This window comes from Xiphophorus hellerii, chromosome 22, assembly GCF_003331165.1.
Source record: "Xiphophorus hellerii strain 12219 chromosome 22, Xiphophorus_hellerii-4.1, whole genome shotgun sequence".
NCBI classification, from domain to species: Eukaryota; Metazoa; Chordata; class Actinopteri; order Cyprinodontiformes; family Poeciliidae; genus Xiphophorus; species Xiphophorus hellerii.
The window spans coordinates 21,057,636-21,084,793 of NC_045693.1; the positions used below are offsets into that span (position 1 = coordinate 21,057,636).

Below are 27,158 nucleotides of genomic sequence, written 5' to 3' on the forward strand. Positions count from 1 at the left end.
GAGCCCCAGCGGTGCATCCTCTGACCGACTGCAGCCACAGAGCAGCAGCAGCAGCGCGCCTGCGCAGTGCATCCAGGGAAGCTCGGCTGAGATCGGTGCTGAAGCGGGGCGGATGGCTGGAAAAACAGCGGCGATGGACACGATTACACCGCGGGATTCCCGTTCGCCATGTCTTTAAATAGGCGTCGCGACGCCGCGTTTTCACGCCCATCACTGTAGGACAGTGACATCCCAGCGTAAAGGGGTAAGATTCCGCTTGTTCGGGCTAACTAGAGTTAGCCGCCGCCGCCGCTGCTGCCTCCACCTCCTTTCGCTGTCAGAGATAGCGGCTCTCGGGCTAAAGCTAGCCAGCGAGAAAGTGGGTGGCGTTTGATTTCTGGAGAGCCTCCGTGCGACAGTCGGCACCGAACAGCTCTCTCTCTTCGGCAGCTTTGTGACTCGACAGTGTCGGCTGGGAAGACTCCCAGTCTCTCGGTTGTTGGGTCCGACGCGCAGCGATGGTTCGAGCAGCTGCAGGCGACCCAGACCAGCAGGCTAGCCAGCGCAGCTAGTGCATGCAGAAGCTGGGTCCGATGAGCGTGTCGACTTCATTTCTGAAGATATGCACGGGCCTTTTTTATTTTAAAAGGCTTTTTCCCGGCTGTGACAGTTCACCGAGGGTGTCAGAAATAAACCATCCTGACACGTTTCTGTGTTGGAAGAGGATTTTAGCCGCTGTCTGACATTATTCTCCCCCCCCCCCCCCCCCTCCTCTTTATATCTACTGGAACAGAGAGATCCTGCGGTGCACAGCTGCAGGAACACCCACACTGCAGTTTCCCATGGGTGTGTTGAGTCAGAGCAACACAGGTTATGTTGCAACTGCATCCTGGGACACTTCCTTATAAATCCCATTAACTTGTACCCGTCACTGAAACACGGCAAACACTGCGAGCTTCTCTTATCATCGCGTTTCAGACTGTTAGGGGCAGATATTTAACTTGAGGATGTTTACATGTAGCAGTAAAACAGTACAGAACCTGCGATCACCCAGGATGCCAGGTGGTGTTTGGTCTCATAGCAACAATTATGCTTGGCATTGCTAAAAGCCTGATGTGTCCTTCTAGCATATTTTTCAGTTTAGTGAGGATTGTTGCTGCTGTACTTTGTCCAGGTGACCAATGACCAAAAACCCAATTTAGGCATATTAATCTGGTGTGATAAACTTGTATAAAATATTGATTATTACAGTTTTCAAATGCTGCTTCTGCAGAATAGGATCCCTTTTTGCTATGCTTTGCTTTATGGTGTAACAAGTGCATATTAATCGTAGATTACCTGGATAATTAGTCAAGCTATCTGCTCAAGAAGTTCCTGCAATTGGCTGTTTTACACACATGTTGCTCGTAGCTTGCTACTTGTGTCTTAAATACACTTTCCTTACTAAGAATGATGGGCGGCATGTCTGAAACTAACAGAATTAGCCAGTGACCTGGAGGTGTACAGCATCAGGTGGGGGAGGGGCAGAGCTGAGTTTTATTCGCCGTGCAACCGGAAAAACATGGGTCGCTGTAGCTCTTTTTCTGGCATATGATTAGAAAGTCTTGAAATTGGGAATGATTTGACATTCAAATTTTAACTTGAATTTAAAACCTCTGCATATACACCGACTTGGGCGGCTCAACCAATCAGCATTAGTCTCCTAGCGACACTGCTTTAACTTTTCCCCATTCTTTTTTGCAGATGCATGTTTGAGGAAGTCACTCTGGGGATGACTAATTCCTGGAAATTGGCTGTGGAAAATCTCTCAAGTGCAATGCAAAGAGAAAAACCTATCTTTGCACACGGCTATACAAAATCCCTTTTCAAAAAGCCCTCAAAATACAGCAGAACCCTTTGTTTTCAACCCAGTTTTTTTTTTTTTAACTGCCACCAGCAGATATAAAAGCTTCTCTCTTTGCAGGGCTTGGTTTTCTCTGTGGAACAGCACTGACCCAGCATGTTGTGTTATTGTAGAGCAGAGGAGATGAGGAAAGATGCATGTAAGGTTGGTTTCCATGCGTCACACAAATAAAGATGCAGATAGTGTTTGATAGGTTATTAAGAGGATATGTGAACTATTCCTTCTTGTGTTTTACGTCCGTTTTTTTTAGTCCTAACAAAACATTAGTAGTTCTGAACAAGCCTTTGGTGTTGGATCAGTACATGAACTCTTTAAAGTTGCTGGTGTTGGCTGATTCGGTTTTGGAAAACCTTTCTTAAAGGGACAGTTCGGCGTTCTCTAAGTGGGGGACTGTGGTGAGGTTAGGAGCAGTTGCCGTCTTACTCACAGTCGACAGTGACCTGGTCTCTCTCACGTTGAATATAAAAAAGTCTGTACACGGTTTTGTAAAACAACTGATTTGCTTTTTCCGCAATCAGAAAGCGAGTACGGTGCCACGTCATTGCTATATATTTCTCTCATCCAGTAAAAGTTTGATTTTTGTGGAGGGTCGCAGTGCTTTTGACTGATTACCAGCATTATGTGCAGCAGTGTTTTAAATAGTTACTGTTTCAAATTGGATCGGATCCACGGCTGGTCAGCTGGCTGAAATAAGGCTCCTGCTGTTTTCACTCACGCAGAAGACAAAAATGTTGTCGTATTTGACTTATTTCAGCTGGCACCTTCACCCAGAGAGAAACCGGGGAAATCCTCCAAACGATCGCTGCCTATTCCTGATTTTTAAATAAAAGAGTCAAACACCAGGAGTCGTAGTTAGTCGCTTTGAAACTTTTACTTCCTCTCCCCAACTTTTAACCTGGTTCACAAGAGCCCTTTGATTTTAATTGTCGTTCAGACACCCACTTTCAGTGAAGACGGGATGAAATTACGTAATCACGAGTACGGAAGCCCATGATGGCAAAAAAGGATGAGACCCTCACTTTTAGGATGATGGTTAAAGGTCGGAGGTGTTGTAGAGGACAGACTGCAGCTAACAGCATTCATCGGTAAAACACTCTCTGCTTCTCTGCCCTCAGCACCACCCCGCTTGCATCTAAATAATAGCGCAAGCGCACTTCTTGTGGCTGTCTGCTGCAAAATGCTAAATGTGGAACTTTATTTCCTTCTCCTGATCGCTCAAGACTTGAGTATTTGTATCTTGTGAACACACAGTATTAAGGCATGGCCACAAGATAATTGTTTCCCCACATGCTAATAACTTGTGACCATGAAGTATTTAGCTTTTTGCAATCTGACCAGAGGCTCATCTTGTTTTCTCTTTGTAAATTGACACATTGGTCTGTAAATCATTTCAGCACCTAAACCAACAAGATTGCAACTGCATAACATAACAGATCATAAATACATATATATAAAAGCGAAGTTTATTAAGCGTGTAAAAAAACAAGATGGATTTAGATTTCTTTGTTCCTCAAATTCATTTTAGAAAAATAGTCTCAGCTCCACTAAATCTGGATCCTGCATCTTATTAGTGTAAAACAAGTCGAATTAACCCTCCTCCACCTGCTGTTTTTCAGATGCCGCACATTCGCTGCTCTCTCAAGTCGAGGAAGGATCCGTTTTGTTGAGGTCCGAGGAGACCGACGCGGTGGGAAGTAAGCGAGAAGGGTCGTCACACCTCACTTCGTCTCTCGCGTTCCCCTCCTGTGCCCGTCGGTCAGGGATGGTGACACCAGTAACCTCTCCTCCTCTCCGTGGTGACAAGTACCTCCGCGCCTCGTCCCACCGCTCCCGCGAGCCCAAGAGCCAGCACGCTTGCCGAGCGGACACTGAGACACTCCGTCAGTCACTTTGTCAACCAGCTTGCTATCACCCAGCAACCTATTACCTCACGCCATGACTGCTTTGTCTGACCTGTGTTTAGGAACTCATTAATTCATGGTAAGTGTTTCTTTTTGTCACGGCTGCCGCTCCGCGCAGGCGAACTTTGGTATTGTGCTTTTGTTTCAGATCAGAATAATTATACTTCGGTAACTCTTTTGCATGTTTCCTTTGAACTTCCCTGTTTTTACGTTCACATTAAAGGAGACCTGTTATGCAAATGTCATGTTTTGCATGTTTTTGTACTTCCGTTTGGGTTTTTACTGATTCTAAAAACAGCCCAAGTGTTTAAAAAAAAACAAACACACTCAGGCATTTTCTGGTGTTTAAGGCGGAAACGTTTGTCCTGGTAAAAAGACATGAAGGCCAGAGAGAACGTAGAAAAAGATCAGAACTGAAAGTGGAACGTGTTCGGCCTAGTCCAACCCCAGACCTAGAGCTTATAGAGATGCTATAGGGTGACAAACTTTCCTCAGACCAACCTTAGAGACTGGTAAGAGGCTCCAAGAAAAGTCTTACTGTAGCTATTTCATTTAGAAGTGGTAAAATTAGCTATTAGCAGGTGGAATGTCCTAACGTTTTCCTCAGTTGTAACAGATATTTCTGTTTATAACTTTTGATAATGAACTAAACTGTATTTTTTGTGATAACCGGTAATTAAAAGATTTTGTTTTCCGGAGTTAAAAAACAGTAGACATAGTGATGTTAACAAATCTTTTTAAAGAACTTAATATTAAATGTGATGAATTATTTGTTTCACATTTACGTTTCTAACATCAGGCTGAGTCTCAAAGTTAGTACCATCAAGTGAAGAATAAACTTCCTCCGCATTTTTTTATAGATTTCTTTGCTGCGAGTAAATTTATGTTTACAAATTTAATTTTCAACACTTCCAGCTAGGATTAGTTTGCATGGCCAAGAAATAAAGAAAAGATGTAATGGGCAAAAGCTGGTAGAGACATAATTCCCCCATATTTATTGATGCACCTCTATTCAACAAACAATGGATAAAAATGGTAAAAGTAGCAAACCTGACAGTTTTAGGGGTTTTTAAACATCATTACTTGTAATTTATCGTGACAACGATAAAATCAAAATCTTATTGTGCTAAAAAATTTAGCACAATAAATGATAAACGATGTCTAGTTAATAGTCATAAGCTATTGAGAAAAGTTCAAGTTGTGTGCATACTTTCGTTGGTCACTTCAGATGTGTTGCCACCAATATTTCCTAATAGGTGTTTTTATTGCCATGCATTAGAAAATGTTAAAAGTCTTTTGATTTGTACTAAAAGTAGTTAATGTGGTAAGTCAGACTAAATAAAAAAAACATTAAGTTCTAAAGCAGCAAACATTTAACTCAAAGTCAGCTGATTTTACCAAACGAGGATAAAACCAGCATACACATTTATTGCTAAAAAACAAAAAGCTGGTAGGGAAATAAACATTTCCATTACATTTTAAGCTAATCTAAAAACTTGTTTTGGGATAGATCTGAATTCTGCGGAAAACCAAACCAAAATACCCATGCTGCAGCCTTGGTGGCTCCCTTTTTGGTCATTCATCTTAGCATGTTTGTATTTTCCAACCAATATTTGCATATCCTGTCAATGCGGCCTCTGCTCCAGGTTTGCAACAAAGCCGAACCCTCGCGGTCATTTGCATCCAGTCGCCTGTTTTCCACTGTGCTGCCTGGTTGCTGAATAACTGATGGTCGCTCCGCTGGTCTGACGAGTGCTTTTGCATATCAGGCAGGCTGTGCCAGGCTTACCTCCCGTTGTAGGATCATTGTGGGAAATCACATGTGTTTATGCTCAGTAGAGGGAATGATAACAAGAGGAGAAGCCTTTTGTATGGATACACACCATTATTGCAATTTGGATTTTTAAGGACTATAGGGGAAATATGACTTTGCAGGTAAGAGGGTTTTTTAAAAAAAATCTGTTCCATAGTTGCTTTATTTTTTTGTATGTGTTTAGAGATAATCCTAGTTTGAGAAGTATCTATATTGGATTTTCAGTAGCTTTCAAAAATCTCTGTGCTGTATTTCTATCCAGAGATGCCAAAAGGGTGGAAGCAGGTTAATTGTCAGTTTGACACAATTATATTTTTAAAGTTCAAGGGCAGCATCACCAAAACGTAAAATTCAGCTCCTCATTTAGTGATCAGCACAGAGCAGATGCTTTTAGAAAAACAAAGGACCAAAGTTTTGTTGTGTCGAGTGTAAAAATCCTCCTGCTGCAGTGTTGCTTGTGTTGGTCCTCTGTCAAGAAAAGTCTTGGTTAAAAATGTATGCTAAAGTAGTTTTTTTTAAAGTGTTAAAAATTACATTAGATTTTCTGTAAAGTTCAAAAAGTGTTTGAGTTTTTCAAATCGCTTTTATAAATTCCTTTCATTTTCTACCTGAGCGTAGAAAATGAAAAAAAGTGTTACCAATGTATCAAACTCTTATTCTGAAGGTATTCAGGAAGTTCTGTCTCTGTTGAGCTGTTGCACTGATGCCTTTAAGACAATGGAAAGTTGTCGAACTGCGTCTAGCGAAGCGCCACGCGTTACTTTAGCGTGCTGTCGATTACAAGCAAAACACTCCGGTACAATGGTGGTGGTCCAAAAAAAAAAGCTGAAAACGCTGAAACAAGTTAAACAGGCGAATCAAATCAGTCAATTAGAATTACCTCACTTAGCATCAGCCAACCACAGCCTAATTATCCCAACAAAGTTCTAGAAAAGTTGCAGTAAGTGTTGGAGCAGCGGTTTTCTAAACATCTCTTGATGTGGGCCAAAAAAAAAAAATCATGCGCTTAAATTAAGTGGTGGATTTTGAAAAACTTTCCTGTGGGAAACAATGCTCTTGTGAGAGCGGAGAAAAAAAAGTAAATTCAAGGCATTTTAATAGCTTTACCATGGGTGCCAATAAGTGTGGAGTGTGCTGTGACCTGTGTGAGCGTTAACATGATGATAGGGAGGAGAAGGTTGGGTATTAGTAGGTCTAACAAGGCAAATTGACAGAAGTACAATGTTATTTTTAGTTCAAGGGCATGAGTTGGACTAGAACATTGGTCATGCAGTGGGAGTGTCGCATATTAACAGCAATAAAGTCAGAATTTAAAAAGAGTTTGTCAGTTTTTCTGTGATATTGAACCACAAAGCCCGGCGCTTGCTTTACATGCTGTTCTTGTGTGTTTGGACTGGGAAGAAGAGCTCATACTATAGGAAGCAAAAAACATTAGCGGGGAATATCGGAAGTGGCCCAAAGATAGGGTCGGTTAAAACAATCAGTTAGGCAACTGCAGTAAAAACGAGTGTGCAACGCTGTAAAAGCACTTTTACATGCATCTTTATCTCCAGACAGTCGGTGATGGATGTTGCATCTTCTGACGGACGCTGAAAGCCGGAGACGAACGGGTTAATGCGAGTGTGCGCCGACTTGTGTGTTTGTTGCGCGCACGTGCCTGTCCATGTGTGTGATATGCAGATCCTGTCCCTCTGTCTCTGTCTGCGCCCATTAAAATGCACATTTAGTGTGTGTCAGAGCTGAGTGAAACACTTGGGCTGATGCCAGAAAGCCCTCGTACCAAACAAGGAAGGGAATCCTCTCGGTCCTCCTCCTCCTTCCTCGGCGCGTCGTCTTTCTCCTCAATGTGCATCCACACACTCCAGTTTTTTTTTTTGTTTTTCCTCCCCAGATGATTTTGTCCGGCGAGGAGAAAGCGGAGCATGATTGTTGATTTGTTCCTGCTCTCTTGAGTTGTGTTTCAACTGTGTTTGTTCCATGCACGCATGAAGCCCCACAGCGTGAGTGGAGTGGAGATGAGAAAAAGGCAGGCGGCTCACATCGAGGCCCCGCCCCAGGCCCCTGGACAGCCTCGACCGAATACCTGCTGCCTCTGCTGGTGCGGCTGCTGCAAGTGTTTGTGGTAAGCAAGCCATACGTTTGACCGCTACCGCCCATTATTTACATCTGGGGAGTGTATTCGTACCTTCCTGAAAAGGAGGCAGATAATCTGCGAAAAAAAACAACAATCAAGCTTCTCTACCGCTCCTAGTCAAAAACAAAAAAAATCTGAGCCAGGAGGAGGGCCTTACCGCTGTCCATCACCCTTGGGTATGGGCTGCAAAATGTGCGAACAGCAAAGAAACAACTTAAAGCTGTTTATCCTCTTTCATTGGTGGCCGTGCTTACTAGCCTGATCGCTCATGGCCGGCTCTACTGACAGGGAAAAACTGTAGTTAAGCAGAGAGAAGGGGAGAGGTTCTGATTGGCACATACACTAGCGTGATTGACAGCACTAAGGCCTTCCTCCTAAATCCAATTGATTTAGGAGGAAGTATGTATGTAACCTTTGTTTTTTACAAAGGTTACATACTGTAACTTCAAGGAAGGAAGCAGTACAAGGCTGTTTTAGAAATGGTAGGAGTTTCAATTTAAATCTACAAAGCCTTGCAAAGCTTGTCCACATTCCACCACATTTCCCCATAAAATGCCTGTATTTTATAGGGATTTTCTAAATAGTGAAAAGAGTGGCAGCGATGGGTTTAAAGCAGGTTTGAGCAGGATGTTCTGCAAGGTCTAAATGCATCTTTAAATGAAAAGTTGTGAAATATACCCAAACCTTTGGAACAAAGTTTCACATTACTTTAAGACTTTTTTTCAGCTCACAAATTTGAGATTCTACTCATGTCACATGTAGTAAAATAGCTGTGATGAGACTGCCAGCTTAAAACAGTAGGCGGTTTTAAAAGATTCGTTTAGGCGGTTTTAAAAGATTCGTTTAGTCAAAAGCAAAATATGAAAATAAAACACACTCTGAATTTAGTTTTTAAGTAAGCCTGCTTTTTGTGGAGAATGTTAAACCCTTTTTTATGCTCCTCTTACAGTAACACAGCTGACATTAGCAGGTTAACTAGCCGAGCTATGGGCTTACTCGCTAGCCTGCAGTCTGATATGCTGCCCAAGAAGGCAACTGTACGTTCAAAAACGATTACCATGGCAACACTAATGGGTAAGACCAGACTTACCAAAGACATGGTGGTCCACAATAAGAGAACAACCCACACAGGAAACTCGACTCGTCCCGAGTCTTCTCTTACATTTTATTAAGTGGACATTCAACCGAGGGAGGTTTCTTCAGGTCTCCCCCAAAAAGATTTTATCTGAAATGACTTCCTGGGTAAGAGACAGAAAAAAAGTAAGGGTTTTTAAGCGGTTGCTTTCAAAACTGTGATATATTTTAAGACCAGTAACATGCCAAAACTGTGATGTTTATGATTCGTAGTTCTGGTTGACAAGTTTTCTGTTGTTGTTACGAAGCTGTTTCTGATGTCCGTTGCATGCTAGCATGGGAATGTTACACCTTATGTCTGTGCCAGCAGTCATATCTACATCCTACAAACAAATATATATATAAAATCCAGATATTACATATGATAAATAAGCTTAATACAGAGTTAAATTAAATTAGATTTAAAAAGTTTTAAATTACCCAGAAAAAGATATAGCTGCATGCCAGGAATTATCTGGATATACAAACTATTGTCTTTGTAATTGTTATAAGTGCTACAGGTCAACTGTTTAAATATTAAATTATAATTTCCAGTACACTTTGACAGTTCTTTACCGCAGCAAATTGTGCACAGTTTTCAACTGCATTTCTACATGATGGCAGTGAATCGCAGAAGTGAACTTCAGTGAACAGTTGGATACAGTTTGAGGCTGCCTCTCGTGACTTAACCTTTTTTATTTTTAGAGTGCACTGCATGTTTTTATCTGTGCACTTTGCATTCAAGTGGAACATGTAAAAATGAGCTTGCTATGTAGGCAAGTTTGCAACATTTCCAGGAAGTCACAACAACACTACCACCGCTGGCTGAATTTCTGCACTGTCAAACATTTCATTTAAAAAAACCCAAAAAAAACACCCTGCACATCACTTTGATCACCAGCCCCATGGTAGCACATGGTGGTGGCAGTATTATGTTGTGGAGGATACCACAGAGGTTGATAAAAAGATAAATGGAGCTAAATGCAGGGCAGAAGACCTGTTCAAGAGCTACAGTATAATGGTTTAGATCAAAGTATGTTCCTGTGTTAGAACTGTGACTCCTGACTGTGAGAACCATATTTTAACAAAATAAGCAACATTTTCAGTTCAAAAACCCTTTTTGCAGCTAAATTGTTGAATAAATGGACATTTAGCTCAACAACAGAGATAATTATTGTTTTTAATCTTGTCATTCAACTATCATATTGGTGTAAAGTGCTGTTATATCCAACGTACACACAATAGTCTTTTCCAGCGTCTCATCAGATTGTGTTTTGAAGCAAAAATGAGCCCACAGTGGGCCAAGAGGAGGGACTTTGTTGTCGTTGTTTGCAGATGTCGCCTGTGCGTCAGATTCACGGGCTTACCAGAAACGAGCAATTACAACAGTTCCAGCAGGAACAATCAACCCATTAATTGAGTTAAAAACGTTTTAAAATCGCATTCAAATCTGTGTAGTCAATTAATTGAAATGAATGCATAAAGGCCCTACCGTAGTTATTCTGTAGATGAACAAGAATAAAATGCATGGATAAATTGTTGTTTTAGGACCAAATATTGGCTATTCTGTTTATATTCTTGTGAAGTAAAAAGAGCCTCTTCTTATTTTGAAAATCTTACAAACCAGCATTTCCTAAACGGTCTATGAATACTGTACACACCCTCGGTATTTTGGTTACTTTTTTTTTTTTGGTGAAATGATTAATGATTGTTTCTTCAGCTGCTCGTCTTACGTTTACAGAAAGATTCATTTAAAATGAAACCCTAATTTTATGTGCCGTTTTAAAAATCCAAATCGGAACAAACTTGACCACAGGCCATAAAGTTGCACAACCTCGACGGCAGCGCGCTGCCTCTGAGCAAGGCACCAGAAACTCTTGAGCTGATCCGAAGCTCCTCCAGCTTGCCTGACTGTGGCTCGGCTCCTGCCAGGAGAGCGGAGTGAATGAAACATTGTTTTCAGGCAGTGAATGGTGAATGCTCTGCTTCTTTCACGCCACTTCATCTGAAGTGGTCGCAGCTTGCGGACTGTGAGTCCGCTGTGCGTTTCCCAGCCGAGCGCCGGTGTCGGGTCTCCCAAAACTCAGCCTAGAAAAACAAATTCCACAGCAACACGTATGTTTTATTTGCTGTTTCGGCCGGCAGCCCGGCAGGGCTAATTTGCTTAGTTTAGCAAAGCCTGCATGTATGTCGCCGAACGTGCTGGGTGCCGGCGCTTTTTGCTCAGGCGAGTTGTTGAGTCAGAGGAGCTTCACAGCTGAGTTTTGGAGGCTAAATGCTAAGGAGGATTTTAAAGGGTCACACAGAGAGAGCATCCTCACACAGTCTTGCACAAGGACCTTATGTGGTCAGGGTGTCTTCTATTTCCATCCCCAATCACATGCAAAACAGCTGTGAAGAACAGCCTGTGTATTTAGCCGTATTGTGAGGGCGCCGGGGGGCTGCGGCTGGCTTAGCCCATTGCTGCTGCACAATGGGGACTTTGACAAGAGACAGCAAGAGGACGGAAAGATCCTCCATGGAGGGACCAAAAATAGACTTCTCAGTGTGTTACACTGTGGTTTCTCAAGTGTGACTGAGCTACGATAGACTGAGAGGCTGCCGCGTTGTTTGCAGTATTTACATAAAGACGGACACTGAAACTTGATTGTTTGTGTCCACTGGTAATTAACTGCAGCCAGAACAGGAGAAAGAAGCTAGCAGCCGGACTCCACTGTAGACTGTAATGGTCATTTAAAGAGAGAAATCATTCAGAATTACGCATTTAACTCTTTATTTTTTAGACTTTGAGAATAAAGTCAGTCTTCTTGGGGCAAATATAAAGGGCAGGGAGTTGATTATAAGAGTAAAGCTGAAATAAATGAGGACAAATCAAAAAGAAATGCAATAGCCATTTGTAAATCATAACTATCAATTTAGTTTTTATCCTTAGGCAGTTAGTTAGAATATACTGATGTTAGTTTGGACCAAAATCTGTAATACATTTTTGTATTTGGAATTGTTGTGATTTCTTTGGTCATTTTTACAATCTCCCGTTAATTTAAGAGATTAAGAACACACAAACATGTTTGTTTTTTGTTTGCCAAAGGTCCGTTGTGATGACGGAAAGTTTTTTAAAATAAGCTTTTGATCACGTTTTGAACTTGTAAGGTCAGATTAAGCTAACTTTAGTTGACATCCAAGTTATACATTTATTATTTGTTTGCTTAAAATAACAAATTTTTCAGTCTATCAACTTGGAAGTGAGTTCTTCCTGTTGCCACCCATGGCCTCTTCTGGGAATAATGTTGTTTTGGAAGCTTAGAAGGCCATGATGATAGTAATAATTAAGTTGTCATACAACCAATTGATTAAATTCAAAATGTTCAAAATAAACCTATACCTATTTAAGGATTAAAGTACATTTTGTAGAAATTAATACAAACTATATGCATAATAATAATTTTAAAAACTGATTGAAATGAATAGTAGTTTTTTAAAATAACATATTGTTCACACACACACACACACGCACACACACCCCACACAGTAGGTGCTCACACAGAAAACATAAAATTATTACCTTAATTCATATAACAAAATGTGCCACAGTAAAATAAAGATATTCCTTATATGGCTACCTTAACCTGTCAAGATATGCAAATCAAAAGACTCACTAGGTTTTTATTTATTATTTACATTTTCTTTAAAGAAAATTCCATATTGAAAGTATTTGTATCCTTCTTATAATTACTGACCAACTGGCATACTCATGACTTTTCCTTCTCCAGCTGTTTTGAGGTTGGAAGGCCTCCGTTCCATGACCCTAATCTCCACAGATTCCCTTTCAGTTCACCTTCTCCAAGATTACTATATGACGTCCAATTAAAACAGTTCTTCCTGCCTTTCATCCGGTGACCGCAGAGTTTGGTGCACTGCTGACCATCTCTTCGAGAACTGACTGCTGCCATTTGGTCACCACAAGACTGCTGCGTTTTAATGTCCAGACAACCTGAGCGATGTGGTACTGCTCTCAGACATGTGCCTTTTTAAAAAAAATAAAAATATTAGCTTAATTCGTTAGGCGTCCGATATGTAGACTTACCGCTCCATCCTTTACCTCGATTCTGCCGGTGAAAGAAGACGTCACACCGTGCTAGAACTGAGACACTCTGCTTGACTTGAGTTACATTTATTGAGAGTTGAACAAGATCTTGACTAAATGTAAGAGCAGTAAGTTTTAGTGGTTGGAGATCCTGTAATACTGCCTCCTGCAGTCATCTTCACTGCAGGTTTCAAATGACACAATTTCAACATTTTTGTTAATGTTATCTAGTGGGCTCCAGAAAAAGATCATTTAAAAAGCCCGACATCATAATAATTAAGGATTAAGATCTGCTGATAGGTGAATAATCAATGTTTGCTGCTGCACTTTTGTCTCAGTGTCAGGATTGTTGAGCCATCTCTTTAATCTGCCCGTATTGATTGCCGGTTGTGTGTTTAAAACTGTTATCTCTTTCATCTACACTGCACGGTCGCACGGTGCAAATGTGCTTAAATGTAAGCCTGCATGACGAAAATAATCTCCAGCTGAGCAGCAATGCGTGAAGGAAACTATGTCTTGCACTGAAGTCTTCTTTAGATGCTATCAAAATGTATTTTCTGTGTTTCCTGCACAGACTAAAGTTTGGACCTGTTCTGGAAGGAGAGACACTGTAAAATGTTGCAACACTGCAACACCTCAAAGTGATTAGCTACCCAAAGAGACCGTGCTTTCCGTCCGTCCGTCTAACTTGTCGATTTGAATAAGGCTGATGGAGCGCAGTTGCCTTTTCTGACTGCAAGTTTCCTCCAATAAATGCAGAAAATGTCTGCAATTCAATCTGACAGTAAATATCTGATCAGCAAATCCATTCTGATAAATCTTTGAGATTCTTCGAATGGGTGCTTATAATTTGTTTCACCCCATCGCTAACAGATGTCTAATACTTTTACTGCACTTGCGTGTTCATTTACATTTTCAATCAATGAAAGAACGTTATGTTCCGTTAGTCTTATAGCATAATTGCCCAAGTCATATTTTCAGAAAACAAGAAAAAGCATTAGTAAAATATGGGAAAAAATTATGAATTTTGGACCGTAACAAGTGTTGTGATAGGCTGAGGCCATAGACAATTGGGCAGAGTGACGTAGCAGTCAAAATATGGCATATTTTGCCTTGTCCTGAAAAGCTTTAAACCATATAGTCATAAGACTATATGGTTTAAAAAAGAAAAAGATTTTGGAGAAACAATTATTTGATGCCCGGCTGAATTTGTACGTTTCCCCTTTTTCAAAACAATAAAGAGACTCCGATGTCTAATTCAACAGACAAAAATATCAAACAAACTCCAGAAAAACTCCTGAAAGTTGCAAATTGACTGGCTTGTCATAACGTGGCTCGAGCATTATACGTTGGGGGGGAACTTCCCAGGAGGGATTTTGGTTGACTTCTCATTATAGAAACTTTAACAGGTTCCTTCACTGTTTGTTTTCTGTTGCATTGGCAGGCAACAGATGATGCTTTTCAACCTGATTGATCAAATGTGTTTTCTATTGAACATGGCTAATCATGATTGCTATTATTATTATTTTATTGCCTGGCCCTAAAGGAAGGCCTTTTCCTTTTTACTTATTTTTGTTTTGTGAACAGCTGAACAGTATCTTCTCCCTGACGTCCTTTGCCATTTCTTTCGGAAAGGGAGAAAATGAATCTGTGGACGTGCACTTAATGCATATTATCAGTGTCCTGTAGTGGATTTATTCAGTGTGATCACATAGCCAGTATTTGGACGTTAGAATCCATTCTAGGGATGGAATAATTTTAAGTCACTAACAATAAAAATAATTTAATGCAGTGTGATTTTTCTGGACTTTTGGTTTAGATTTTGTTTCTACACATTAAAATAAAACTACTAAATAGAGACTTTTCATTTCTTTATGAGGGCAAACATGAATCTAAAGGTTATTTCTCTCACTGTGGTGTGACTTTATGATGTTATTGAAACACAGAAAACTGCCTTCCCCTGACAAGTTAAGTGAATTTTAACTGAACTGTTTATATTTGACCTGCTGGAAATAAGTTTTGGTGCTTGTTTAAATCAAGTCAAAACAACTTTATTCATCCCAAAAATGGACAATTCAATTATTTAGCTGCGTGCGATAATTTCTGCTTTGTGTACTCAACAGGAATGAAGACAGAATTGAGAGGAGCGAACGGCAGACCTGCACCAAGATGGACAGTATTGAAGCTGCTGGAGAACAGTGAGTGCAGTCCGGCTCCGTTTGTCGTACGTTTTTATTTGCGCCTCTGTTCTGTTTTTTTGTTTTTTTCCCTAACCTGCGGCCGCTTGTCCCTCCCACCACAGACGTCCCAGTTTAGAAGAGTTGCTGTCGTGGTCACGGAGCTTCGAGATGATGCTGCGCTCGCTGGAGGGCCGAGAGGTCTTCCGAGACTTCCTGCGCTCCGAGTACAGCGAGGACAACCTGCTTTTCTGGTTGGCCTGCGAAGAATTGAAAAAGGAGACCAACCCCTCTGTGGTGGATGAGAAGGCCAGGATTATATATGAAGATTACGTTTCTATATTGTCGCCCAAAGAGGTGGGCCGCTACGTGTGTCTCAGTGAGGAGCACTGGAGATCGCCGGTGCAGATGAATAACCCATGTCGTCTCCTTACTGCAGGTGAGTCTGGACTCTCGGGTCAGAGAAGGAATAAACCAGAGCTTGACGGAGCCTAGCAACATGATGTACGAGGAGGCCCAGCTCCAGATCTACACCCTGATGCACCGGGACTCCTTCCCCCGTTTCCTCAACTCCTCCGTTTACAGAGACCTCCTGGACAGCAGGAGGCGCACCTGCCTCGACACCTAAACCTCGCCACCGTTCGTCATTGCCAACGTACGCCAACGAGACTACTACTTAAAAACTTCAAATGCTACTACGGTGCCAGAAGTCAGGTTTGGAAGAAAATAAGCAAAGTCTCTCTCTCTGTTCTGACGGGGGGGGGAAAAAAAGGCAAAAACAATCTTAAATAACATCCAAGACAGCTGGTTGAGTTATTTTTTGTTTGTTTGTGTTTTTTTATTTATATTTTTTAAGCAATTTCTATCCAGTTGTTCACTGGAGCTAGGTCGGCCTTTGCTGGCTGGTTAATTGGTCGCTTTGAGACCATTATTGCTGGCCAGTGATTGTTTTGCTAGCAATTTGTGCTGTTTCGTTTGATTCGAGCGGCCGACTCCACCCTCGTCAGCGGTCGGTTTGAACGGCCGACCCGATGCGCTGGTTGAGCGTGGACAAGGACTCCTCAGGTGGTGAGGACACAGAGAAGGAGAGAGACGTAAAGGACAAACCCACTGTTCCCGTACTGTAATAATCCAACCTCATTCTTTCTTTACCCTCACTTTACTGCTTTGTCCTTACTTGCCGGTTGTTGTCCCACCTCACCATTGTTTTTTTGTTTTTTTTTCTGTTTTATACCTCCTCACTGTCCAAACATGACACCCAGTGGCTGGTTGGAGTGGGAGAATCTTTGCCTTTTTAACCAGTTGAAGCATCGGCTCTCTCTGCATGCAGCTCTCTCTCTCTTTTTCTATCACTCTCTCCCTGTCTTTATTGTAGCTTGACAATATAAGCCGCGGACTGCAACCTTTTCCGAGAGGTACTAAGGCTGGCTCTTACTGGTTGTATACGCTCAGCGAAGGGGGGAAAAAAAAGGTATGTCAGTTTTACCAATACTGCAGTTTTTATGGAGAGGTTTTCTCCAGCCCTTCTTCTTGTCCGTCCATCCGTTTGTCCGAGCGTTTTCCTTCATGTAACCGGGAGAAGTAAGGGCTAGAATTGTGGTTGGGCAGCTACTTCTAACATTATATAACTCACGAACTTCTCTCCGCTGAGAAGAAAAAATCACAATGCCTTTACGCGTAAAGGAAGGCGGCAGAAGCGCTGCCGCAGATTTGCTGTGAAGCAACCACAGTTTGTCCAACAATCCCTACCTCCCATACTTTTTAAAAAAAATTATTTCTTTTTAATCCCTCCCTCTTTCTCTCGCCTGCTCAAAGAACCCCCTACAGCTTGAGAAGCACAGGTGCCAAGTTTGGGCCAAAACTGCAAATGGCGAAAACAAAAATAAACCTTACATTGTCTAGATGAGCAGAGAATTATGGGAAGGAAAACGGTAGCAATTTCCTTTGGTGCAGGCGTAAACATGTGAGCTTTTTTTTAACCCCGGCCTTTGAAAGGCTTCAGCTTTAGACCTCGAGGTGTTGGATTTTTAGAGGATTGCTTAACTGGGTGCCAAATGGGACTTCAAAGGTCCTGGGAAGAGGTTTTTGATTTATTATTATTTTTTTAATGGATCTGCTTTTTTCAGAGGGCTGGTTTAATAATGCTGAAAGGCTACAATCCCAGGTTAGCAAAGAAATCTGCTCCACACAAGCCTTTTTCACCTTAAACCAAAACGGTTTAACCATGCTGTAGACGAGCAGATGATAGGATGCTTGTGCTAATCTTTCCTCCCACTGCCAGCCCTCACACACTCTGGTCTGTTTTTCTAACCTGACTTGAACAGCATGCACTTATAAATGTGTGTGAGTGTGTGTGTGCGTGCGCGCGTGCGTGGATGAGACACAATAAAACACCGAACAGGAATAGAAAAGTTAAGTTGCCAAATGTCCTGTTAACATGTTTAACATACAATGGACACTGTTTTTTTTTTTTTTTTCTTTGAAATGATATGAACATTTAAACAGAAACTTTGTTGTTACCTGTGGATCTTCAGTAGAAAGTGCATGAGTGCAGCGTATAAGATGCAGTTTTATTACAACGAGCCTCTGTGTTCATTGATTTGATGGATATGCGGAACCAGATAGTCCGGTCGGGAGAGTGCTAAATGTATCGGTGACGCCGCTCTCACACAGAGGCGTCCATGTTGACGCCTTCTCTAACTACCTGATGTTCTTGTGCCAATCTGGATCTGCAGTAAAGCGACATTTGCTTCCGATTAGTGAGGGTTAGGCATGGGCCGGTACAATAACCGCGCTTTGACAGTATTAACACAAAAAACTTTACGCAAGTACATCCAACGGCAACCGATTGCTTAAGTTTATTTCCGCTGCCGTGAAAAAAACACGGCTGGGTGGTTTTTAGGGACAGCTGACGTTGCAGTTTTATCGTTGAACGTTGTACGTCATAATTTCTTTTCCGTCACCACGAAGACCCCAACGCTCTTCCTGAACTTGATGCAGTAAGGTCTTCATCAGTCGTGGACAAAAGAAGTCTGTGAAAGTCAATCTGAGTGGACAAAAACATCACCAGAAAGGAGCAATTCAGTGCATGAAGAGTGAAATTCTTAGTCTGATCCAATCACTCTCTGACCTTGTGAGCATGATTGTGATTGAATATGTCGTGCAGCTTGAGGTATGCAGTAAACTTTTGATTTCTGCAATTATAAAAATGTCCTAACATTTATTTATTTTGATACATCAAGCAGTTTTTTTTTTGTTTTTTTTTTTTAGAAAAAAAAAGGCCTGCTAAATTTAGTAGCTTTTGTTCAACTGCTTATTGTAACAGAATATGGGACAGTTTGTTTATTAATGAGGCTATCTGCCTGTGTAATAACAATTTGTCTCCTAACATCCAAATTTGTGTGGCAAGGGAAAAACATAAGACGTCTATCTTTCTGTGCTCAGCAACAGGTGGGAGAGGGACAGTACTCTGTTGTGTAACCAGAGAAAGCTCCAGCAAAGCCAACATTTCTTCTGGCCCGGGTCAGCGTTGTTGACCTCTTTGGGTTACCTTAAACCTCAAAGACCGGCCCATGCCTCGCGAGGGAAGAATCTGAACCTCGTTGCTTTTCTAGTCCACATAAATTACACAGAACACTTTCTAGACTTTCGTCGATCCAGATGAAACTCATTTCCACCAGATTGTGACTGATGTTGCTTGATTGCGCGGAGTGATGAGCTGTGCACATGCATGCGCCCCGTTGATCATCAAAGGCAAATGAATCAAAGAATTTGTAAAAAAAAAAAATTAATTAAAAAAAATCTGACGGTGAAGGTCAAGTTTCACGTACGAAACTCGTTTCTGTAGAAAAATGTCAAAACTTGCGGTAGCTTTTCGTTTCGGCCATTTTTTAAAAATGGACTCCTGCTGGCAAATCCCTCCTCTGCTCAAATACGCTTGTATGTTTTCTATATATTAACTAACACAAGAATGTCTCACCAGGAACCAGATAACGAAATTATGGTGCAGTCAAACCGAGTTTACATTCATAAACAATGAGATGCGTGTAACCTGTTTAAAACGTGCGGCACGGCGGTGGGAGTTTAATAGCCAGCCGGTTTGAAACTTGATAGTGTTTCACAACAAGGACACAAGAAAGCAGAAACCTTAGCTTCTGCTGCTGTCGTCCTCTAATTTATTCCAACTTTTCCGCAGCGGGAGAAGTGCACGTGGTTGTTTGAATTTTATTTTTAATACCTGCATTGCGATGGTGGATTTTTACAAGCAATGATCATGATGTGAAGTGAGTTCCGATTTTTTGATTTTGTCTTTAAATTCCCAATGGATTCCATGTGAGATAGCGTTTGAGACATGGCTTTGGTTTTATAGACGAGAAATAATAATAATAATAATAATAATAATAATAATGATAATAAAAAATAAATACATTAAAAAAACAAAAAGGTTGAGAGCTGAAGTGTCCTGACGGGGATTGGAGGTCTGCAAAGCTTTGGCCTTACTGACAGTTAATTTTTTTTCTTTTATATTTAAGAAAAGACAAACATTTATATAGGTGTTTCACTACCTCTCATGTTGGTTAATTTATTTCACATCTAGTTGTCAATGTACAAGTTGTTTTTATTGTTTTTTTAGATCTACTTGAAGCCTAACACTGTAAACAACTCTGTGTAAATGACCAGAGAGGTAGAAGAGAAGCCTGGGCCTAGTCGACATGATAATTCTGAATATTATTTTTGTTTATGTGTATGTTTGCTTTGAATTGTGTTGAGCTGAACTAGATTTTGCATCTCTATAAAGAATTCAGGAATCCACTGTTTAAGGGCTAATCCCATTTTTGCCTATGCAAATCTGTTACTGTGGGTGAGTTCAGAGAGGGCGCGCCGGCGCTCCTCTCAGCTGTGTTAGACGGACCATGGTTTACATTGCCCTTTGCTGGTTTTCTTCAATCCTGTTCAGCAAAAATGTACTCTTATAATCAAGTAATATAGACAGAAGAGAGTATATGCCTTTATGATGATTAAAAAAAACAAGAAACCTTGTTTAAAAGAACTTTTAACGTGTTGTCTTGACGTCGAGCGGCCGAGCGCTGAGGTTTTTGGTGCGACGCAGCAGTTGGTAGTCGACTTTCAGGCTACGACTTTAGTAGCTGAACTGTGCAGGATTGCCTGACTGAAAACGTATTTATGTGAGGAGCAACCACACTATCACCTTCACCAACACACCGACACCCAGTCTGGGAGGTCATACGTGTATTTGGGCCGTCTAGGTCTTATTATTGTCACGTTCAGTGTAACATTTTGTCATTTCTTTTAAAGCAAGACCATGTGACTTTTTGTGGCCAATCTGTCCCTCCTCCATTTTGTGTACACACGTTACCATTCTGGCCCTGTTTACTTCCATTTTGTAACCCACACACTTAAACTGGTATATATTTTTATAGTAATTATTTTAATATGACAATAATCATAAAAATACTCAATAACTGAATTGCATATTAGGTTCTTTAGATTTTATATTTTATATTACACCCTATTTTCAGTGATTGGGGTTCTGATACTGCAGTTCCCCCTCATGAAATGTGACTCTTAATCAAACCAAAATAACTGGACAATATAAGATAATAACAGATAATAATACAATATAATAATAACAGACCGCTACAGGAGATCTTTCCTGCCAACAGTCATCACTATCTACCGTATCTCTTTGAAGAATTTGAGTTAATGAGTTACAACAACGTTTAATTTCCCTTTGGGATCAATAAAGCATTTTTGGAATTTGAATTATCCTGTTGCCAAGTTCTTTATACAGAAAGTAGCTACTGACTGCCCTAAAAGTTGCTACAAGCTGCTAAATGTTGTTGATGCCTAATTTGCATAATTGGCTGTGTGAGGAAAAATGGTTCAAAATGTAGAAAAATGACCTTAAAAATGTTTAGGATTCCAAATTCTTCTGTGGAGTTTTGCTTTTTAAGGTTATAGCAACCCTCAACAACACAGTCAGTGGTGCCTGACTTCCTCCACTAACGATACAATTTCTAGCCCCATCGTATTATTATAACATTTTCCTGAACTAGGCCATGTCTGAAGAGCCCACAGCTGAAGTAGTCTCCATAAGTCTACGTTAAGTTAGCCACAGAGTGGCGCTGGCAGCTAGTTTCATTTACCCGTTCTTTCAAAGCAATTGAAGGGAGATTGCATGTGCAAAAATGTTTCCATTGCGAATACAAATTGAAACATTTCCAGTGCTGAACTTTCATTGGGAGACATCTTTGTTTTATATCCAAAGCAACCCAACTGGACAAAATGACCCCAACACCAAAATTATATGGTCAATATTGACATTTTAAAGCATAATTTAGGAATAATCCTTTTATAAAAGCAGCACTTTACTAAAGTCACCTTATCTGCAAATTAATGAATTGGTTCTAATTGGACATTTACCAATATTTTTAGGAACTAGGCTTATTTAAGTTACCTAGTCTTACTTTGAAGGGCTGACCTGAAACAAATCTGGGAAATGGGCAAGTGGTGCAGTAATGGATACGAGCACTGTCCATTAGCCACGTAAACTAAATAAATATAATTTAAAAAATCTCCACTTTCCATTTAATTTAATTTTTTTTTTTAATGATCTTTTTCTTTTTTACCTTCTTGGTGTCTGCCAGCACACACTGCACATTTGTTGCGACTTTGTAACCAACCAGAGCAGCACAGTGTCATCAGCAAACAGTGCCAACTTCCTTCTACTTCTCGTAGCCACATCCACTTAGACTATCACTGTGTTAATACAGTAGCGTTTATATGGAGCGGATTCAGGTTATTTTTACTTGTTTTTTAATTTTAAACCAGCCTCATTCACCTTGTATCAAGTTAGCACCTAATGTCGCTTTTATTTATTTACTATTTATTGGAATTCGAAGGTTGGGAGGTGAGTTTTCGCTTGACCTCCAACCAAAACAAAAAAAACAACAAAAAAAAAAAAACAGTTTAATCTCTTTTTATCTAACAGTCCATACCCGTGGCTAACGAAGGACAAGCTTGTTGACTGATGGCGGTTCGGGTTTTCCCTCAGTTGGGTACGGTGCCTCTTTATGCTTTACAACAGACCTCAAGACCTCGTTCTGTCTCACTTCTGGGTCTGTCTCACTTTCTGTGTGTCGGGTCCTCACTTTCATTTTTTTTTTTTTTTTTGCCATGTCTTGAAAGCATGGCGTCACACATGACATCACTGAAGGCAGTCGAGGCGGAAACGGCCCCATTTAGCAGCAAAAAACCCCAACAAAAACGACGACGCTAATGCTGTGTTCCTCGTACACGAGTCCCCTCTCCCTCATCCGGTCTTTTTCGTGCCTCTTCCTGAGGCGTTTGTGCTTCTTTAGGGAAGAGATCACGTCTGTGTAGGTGCTCCTTGAAGTTGGCTAGGAACAGTTTAAGGCAATCACTTTTCTCTTTATTGATTTAGATGCCTAAACTTCTTGGTTTTTGTCATGCCTTTGTAGATAGACCGCAGCTGTCGAGGAACAAGCTGCGAACGAGAACATTGAAAAGACGAGTCACTTTAGACTATTTTAAAAGTGACACTTTTTTCTATTCAGCATGCTTTGTGCTAAATAAATGAAATAATTCAGTTATTTGCTATAAACGATACTGTATGAGTATGTATTCCAGTACTGCAGTATGCAGACATTTCAAAATATGAGAAACTCTTTTAAGAGGTTCATATTTTTCTTCTAGTATGTTTGACTAATAGAGACAGCTATGGGTACTTAATTATAGTTTCGAGTGTTTCATGAATTGCCAGAATGACGTAATGACCCTCTTTGTTTTTTTTTGTTTTTTTTAAATGATCTACAGTCTTCGGCTGTTGTCACACGCATGATTCAAAGAGCTTTTCCAAGACGGGAACGTTTGATCAAGATTTCTGTCTCACAAGAATTCCCTGGCTACTTTACAACACTTGGGAAAAATGAAAAAAAGACTGATTGTTTTGTTTATGCAAATGAAGACATTTTGGATCTTTGTGGTCGTTTACAGTTGTGTTCAAAATAATAGTTTGTTGAAGAAAAATGAGTAGATCTCAAAATATTTGTAATACATTTTTATTTTCGTACAATGACATGCACTGCACCTGTGATTTCAAATCAGAACAAAACACATTTGTTATTACTCTACTCTACAGGAAGCAGGGGGAATCATATAGATAGACCTTTTGAGGATTTAACGTTCCTTTGACTAACTGAACTAATGTGAAGTTCTGGAACAACTATTTCTGGAATGGCTCCAGATCTGTGTTGAATGAAGTTGACCAACTTCAGATGATTGGACTACATTCCACTACTCCAAGGCCTTTGTCTTTTTTTTTAGGTTTTGCCTTACAAACATCATGTTAGCTTACTGATAGATTACTTTCAGTCTGTAGATTGGGATGAACACACCATAAAGTCAATCTTTCTGGTCTGGAACTAAGATACAGTCTGCTTGCTGGTGTATTTGTGGTCATTGTCCTTCTGAAACACCAGTTTTAAGGGCGTTCCCTACAACACAACGTCAGTTTAGTTGTCGTTTAACTGCTCCATTATCCCTTGTGTTACATAAATAGGCCCAACATTACAGAGCGACAAACATCCACATAATGAGCCCCCAATCTTACTTCCATCAGTCCAGACCAGTCATTGTGCTCTCGGTCAAAATGTAACCTCGTCACCTGTTCGCTTCAGACTTTCTGGCTTCTTCTAGGCTTCTTCCAACTGCTACAGCACTCAGAGGTAACTCCTTTGGGGTTCGGTTTTCATTTTAAAGCGTTTGAAATCATTTTAGCTGGAGAGGCTATCGTTTTCTGCTGTACTTTATCCATTTTGGTGCCTCCCCAGTTTACTTTATCCATTTCAGGAACAACCCATTTAACGAATTCAATGAATGTCCTCATCGATTGAACTCCACACTGACATTAATTTGATCACACCCTTTGAAATAGAGGTTCAATTACATAGCTAGCAGCAGGCGTGTTAAGGGATTGAGCTAGCTATTGTTTTGAACACAGCTGTATGTTTTAAATATATAAAAGCGGAGTTGGTGGACTCACTGACATTTTCAGAAGTAAAATATATAGATTTTTTTTAAAAAGTCTCTATAGACACACATATTTGAGTCATGCTGATAACATCTCAAAGCACTGTGCTCCGACTATTCAGGGTTTGTGTTGCTCCAGAATATGATTGCTGTTCATCATGACCTTGAGATGTACAGTACACTGGGGCAAAACTGAAAATCTACTTGGAACTGTAGCATGGAACAGACTCGTTTACCCTCATCGTGCAGCAACATAACGCTGTGCTACAAAAGCTAAGTGTGAACACTGTTCAAAACACTTAGCTTTACATGACTTACATTCTTCTAAATTAGGTTAGTATTGGAAAACCCATGCATGATAGTGCAGTTTGGATATTATTTGCACTCCAGTGTTTGTAGACATCTAGATATAAAATAAAGTAAAAAAAACATTTACTGTTAAAGTTGTTGTAAAAGAAACAGTTGTCAAACTGGTGTGGAAATGTAACAGAGTGGAGTTAGAGAAGCAAATTAAATCAGATTTCCACATATAACGTGAAGCTAGCAGCAGGTTGCTAGGCTCAAAACTAGCAAGCTAAAGCTAGTCACCTTAAACGTCTGTACTCACTTTGTAAGCCAATTTTTATTTGTTCTGTTTTGTTTGGACAAGAATTAGCTATCCAAAAATAATTTTATGATTTGTGGCTGCAAAATTATTCAACTTTGTCCCATGACAGATCAAGGTGAGCTGAGCTAACTAGCTGCTAGCTTGGCCTTCGTTTGACTTGGAGCTTAAATGAGCACTTTTGCAAAAATGTTATTCAAAACATATAGAAAAAGTTGTTGAGTAATGTAAAAGTTGCAAAAGAGAATGGGTTGGAAAATCAAAATTGGGTTTTTTTGTGGGCACTATAACTGTCCAGCAGAGTACAGAATCAGCGCTTCTCGGTGGATATAATGTGCCATATTTATAACGTGTCTTTGGATATAGTATAAAGAGGTCAAAAGAAATTGTTGGAATGTTTAATCGCAAGTTCTGTTGCACTAAAATAATCCTGTTACACGTCCTACTTACGTTGGCTGTCACTGATTTGTTTGGTTTCTCGGAACCGTCCCTCCACCAACCTCTGTAAACCGGTGATGGACATTTTCCAACACGCCTCATACAGGTGGCAAGTGATCACACCGTTTCCAACAAAACAAACAAACAAAAAAAACTGTAAGAAGATGCTGTACACCATTTCTGATTTCTTCGTGTGCTGGACCAGTCACATTTTATCTCAAAAGACACAAAAGTCGTCCTTTGAACCTTACATGAGTTATTGTCACATTAGCATCCTGCCCATGTTGTGGTACATTTTACTCTACTTATCTTCTATGTCTGTCTTTGTTTACATGATGACATTTTGCATTAAGAGAGAACTACAGTCTATGGTTACTGCCCTTGAATATCTGTAATTTGAATAGTGCTGCTAGAGAGAGAAATCTAAATGTAACAACTTACAATAAAGAGTTTATTAATAGATTTTTGTCAAATGTGATTGGGTTGTTTTTTTATGGTCGATACTGGAAATGTATGTCATATATTTAGCTCATTTTATTTATTCTTTTTACTTTTGTGTGTAACCCTGCAATGTTTTGAAAAACATGATTTGTCCCCTGAAGACTTTTTACTTTTGCTGCATTTAAATGTTTTTAGGGTGTCATCCAAATTAGAACAGCAGACAAACACAACCTGAGTAAATACAATTTATTTTATTTTGTAAATATGAAAGCTATTCAAACCGACCTGGTCGTGTTGACAGCAAACATCGCTGTGAAGGAATTTTTTTCCCCCTCTCATCTTTGCAGAGTTGTTTTAGCTCGGCCACATTGGAGGGTTTTTGTGTGTGAACGACCTTTTTAAGATCGCGCCTCAGCATTCCCAATTAGATTCAAGTCCATTTATTGACAAGGCCACTCCAGATCACGTTTCACATCATGACCTCAGCTTATCTGAGGTCAAAGTCTGGAACTGATGGCCAGACATTCTCCTTGGGGATTTTCTGGTGAACGAACCAAAATCCATGGTTTGTTCAGTTCCATATCGAAAGACGCGGGGAATTTAGTTAGATTGCATGACTTCTGAACTGCTTGAAATATGAGAGGAAAATTAAAAAATCTGCTGCATTCTATAAAAAAAAAAGTATTAATGCTATTGGATAATTTGGCAGGATAATGATCCAAAACTCACATTAAAATCAAAATAGAAATTGTTCATTTCATGCAAAACCCCCTTCTTCCATGGCCGTCTCAGTCTCCAGACCCTAAAACCTTTGCAGTGGCAAAGAGGAACTAGCATTAGTGACCTTGTGAAATGTTCTATGTAGCTGCAATTAAACATGAATTGATTTTTCAGGCTCTTTGCACATAGTTTCAGGGATTGTCAAGCACTGTATATACAGTATTTCTACTAGCGACCAAGGAGCAATACAGAAGAGGGAACTCTTCCATCTTAGAAAATTGTAAGTACGGGACCCTGAAAACAAACATTGCACCTCATCTATGGTGCAGTTTTCCTCAACATTATTGTTATGTAAACTTTTTCATATTAATATTGATATATGCGAACAAATGTCAAGTGTAATCCTCAGTCATTTGAAAGCTTTTCATTCCAGACCTCCCTCCCATCAGGCTGTATTGGATATACTGCAGTCCATCAACAAGTCCCAGGGGATTAGAAGTGATAATGGATGCAGGAACATGGCATGCTGCTACACGGCGGGCTATTATCTGACAGGCTTAAAACATAAAAATAAGCCCACAGGAATTATTCTAGAAGACAACTCACAATCCACTATCCTTTGAGAAACAACAGAGTTGCATAAAATGAACTGTTTAAGCCTTAAATACAACATTAGGCAATGCAAAGCTTCATTTTTAGTCCATTAATGATAATTATGAAATATATATATATATAATTGTAATGATATAAAATGCACTAATCATCATAGGAGGAGGCAG

At 40.2% G+C, this 27,158-nt stretch overlaps 1 protein-coding gene across 1 annotated transcript; it reads left to right on the forward strand.

Moving 5' to 3' along the window:
- rgs17 (regulator of G protein signaling 17) lies at positions 1-25,685 on the forward strand. Its single transcript, XM_032553408.1, has 6 exons — positions 1-244; positions 3,499-3,862; positions 7,588-7,718; positions 15,051-15,125; positions 15,230-15,461; positions 15,544-25,685. The coding sequence occupies exons 2-6, from the start codon at positions 3,860-3,862 to the stop codon at positions 15,730-15,732; spliced, it is 630 nt and encodes a 209-aa protein (XP_032409299.1). The 5' UTR covers positions 1-244; positions 3,499-3,859; the 3' UTR covers positions 15,733-25,685.
- Positions 25,686-27,158: the final 1,473 nt, after the last annotated feature.

Bases quoted from the DNA above. Each gene is read 5' to 3' on its own strand.
- rgs17 (XM_032553408.1), top strand. The intron at 15,126-15,229 runs GTGAGTGCAGTC...CTCCCACCACAG, and splicing joins ATTGAAGCTGCTGGAGAACA to ACGTCCCAGTTTAGAAGAGT. The intron at 15,462-15,543 runs GTGGGCCGCTAC...TCCTTACTGCAG, and splicing joins CTATATTGTCGCCCAAAGAG to GTGAGTCTGGACTCTCGGGT.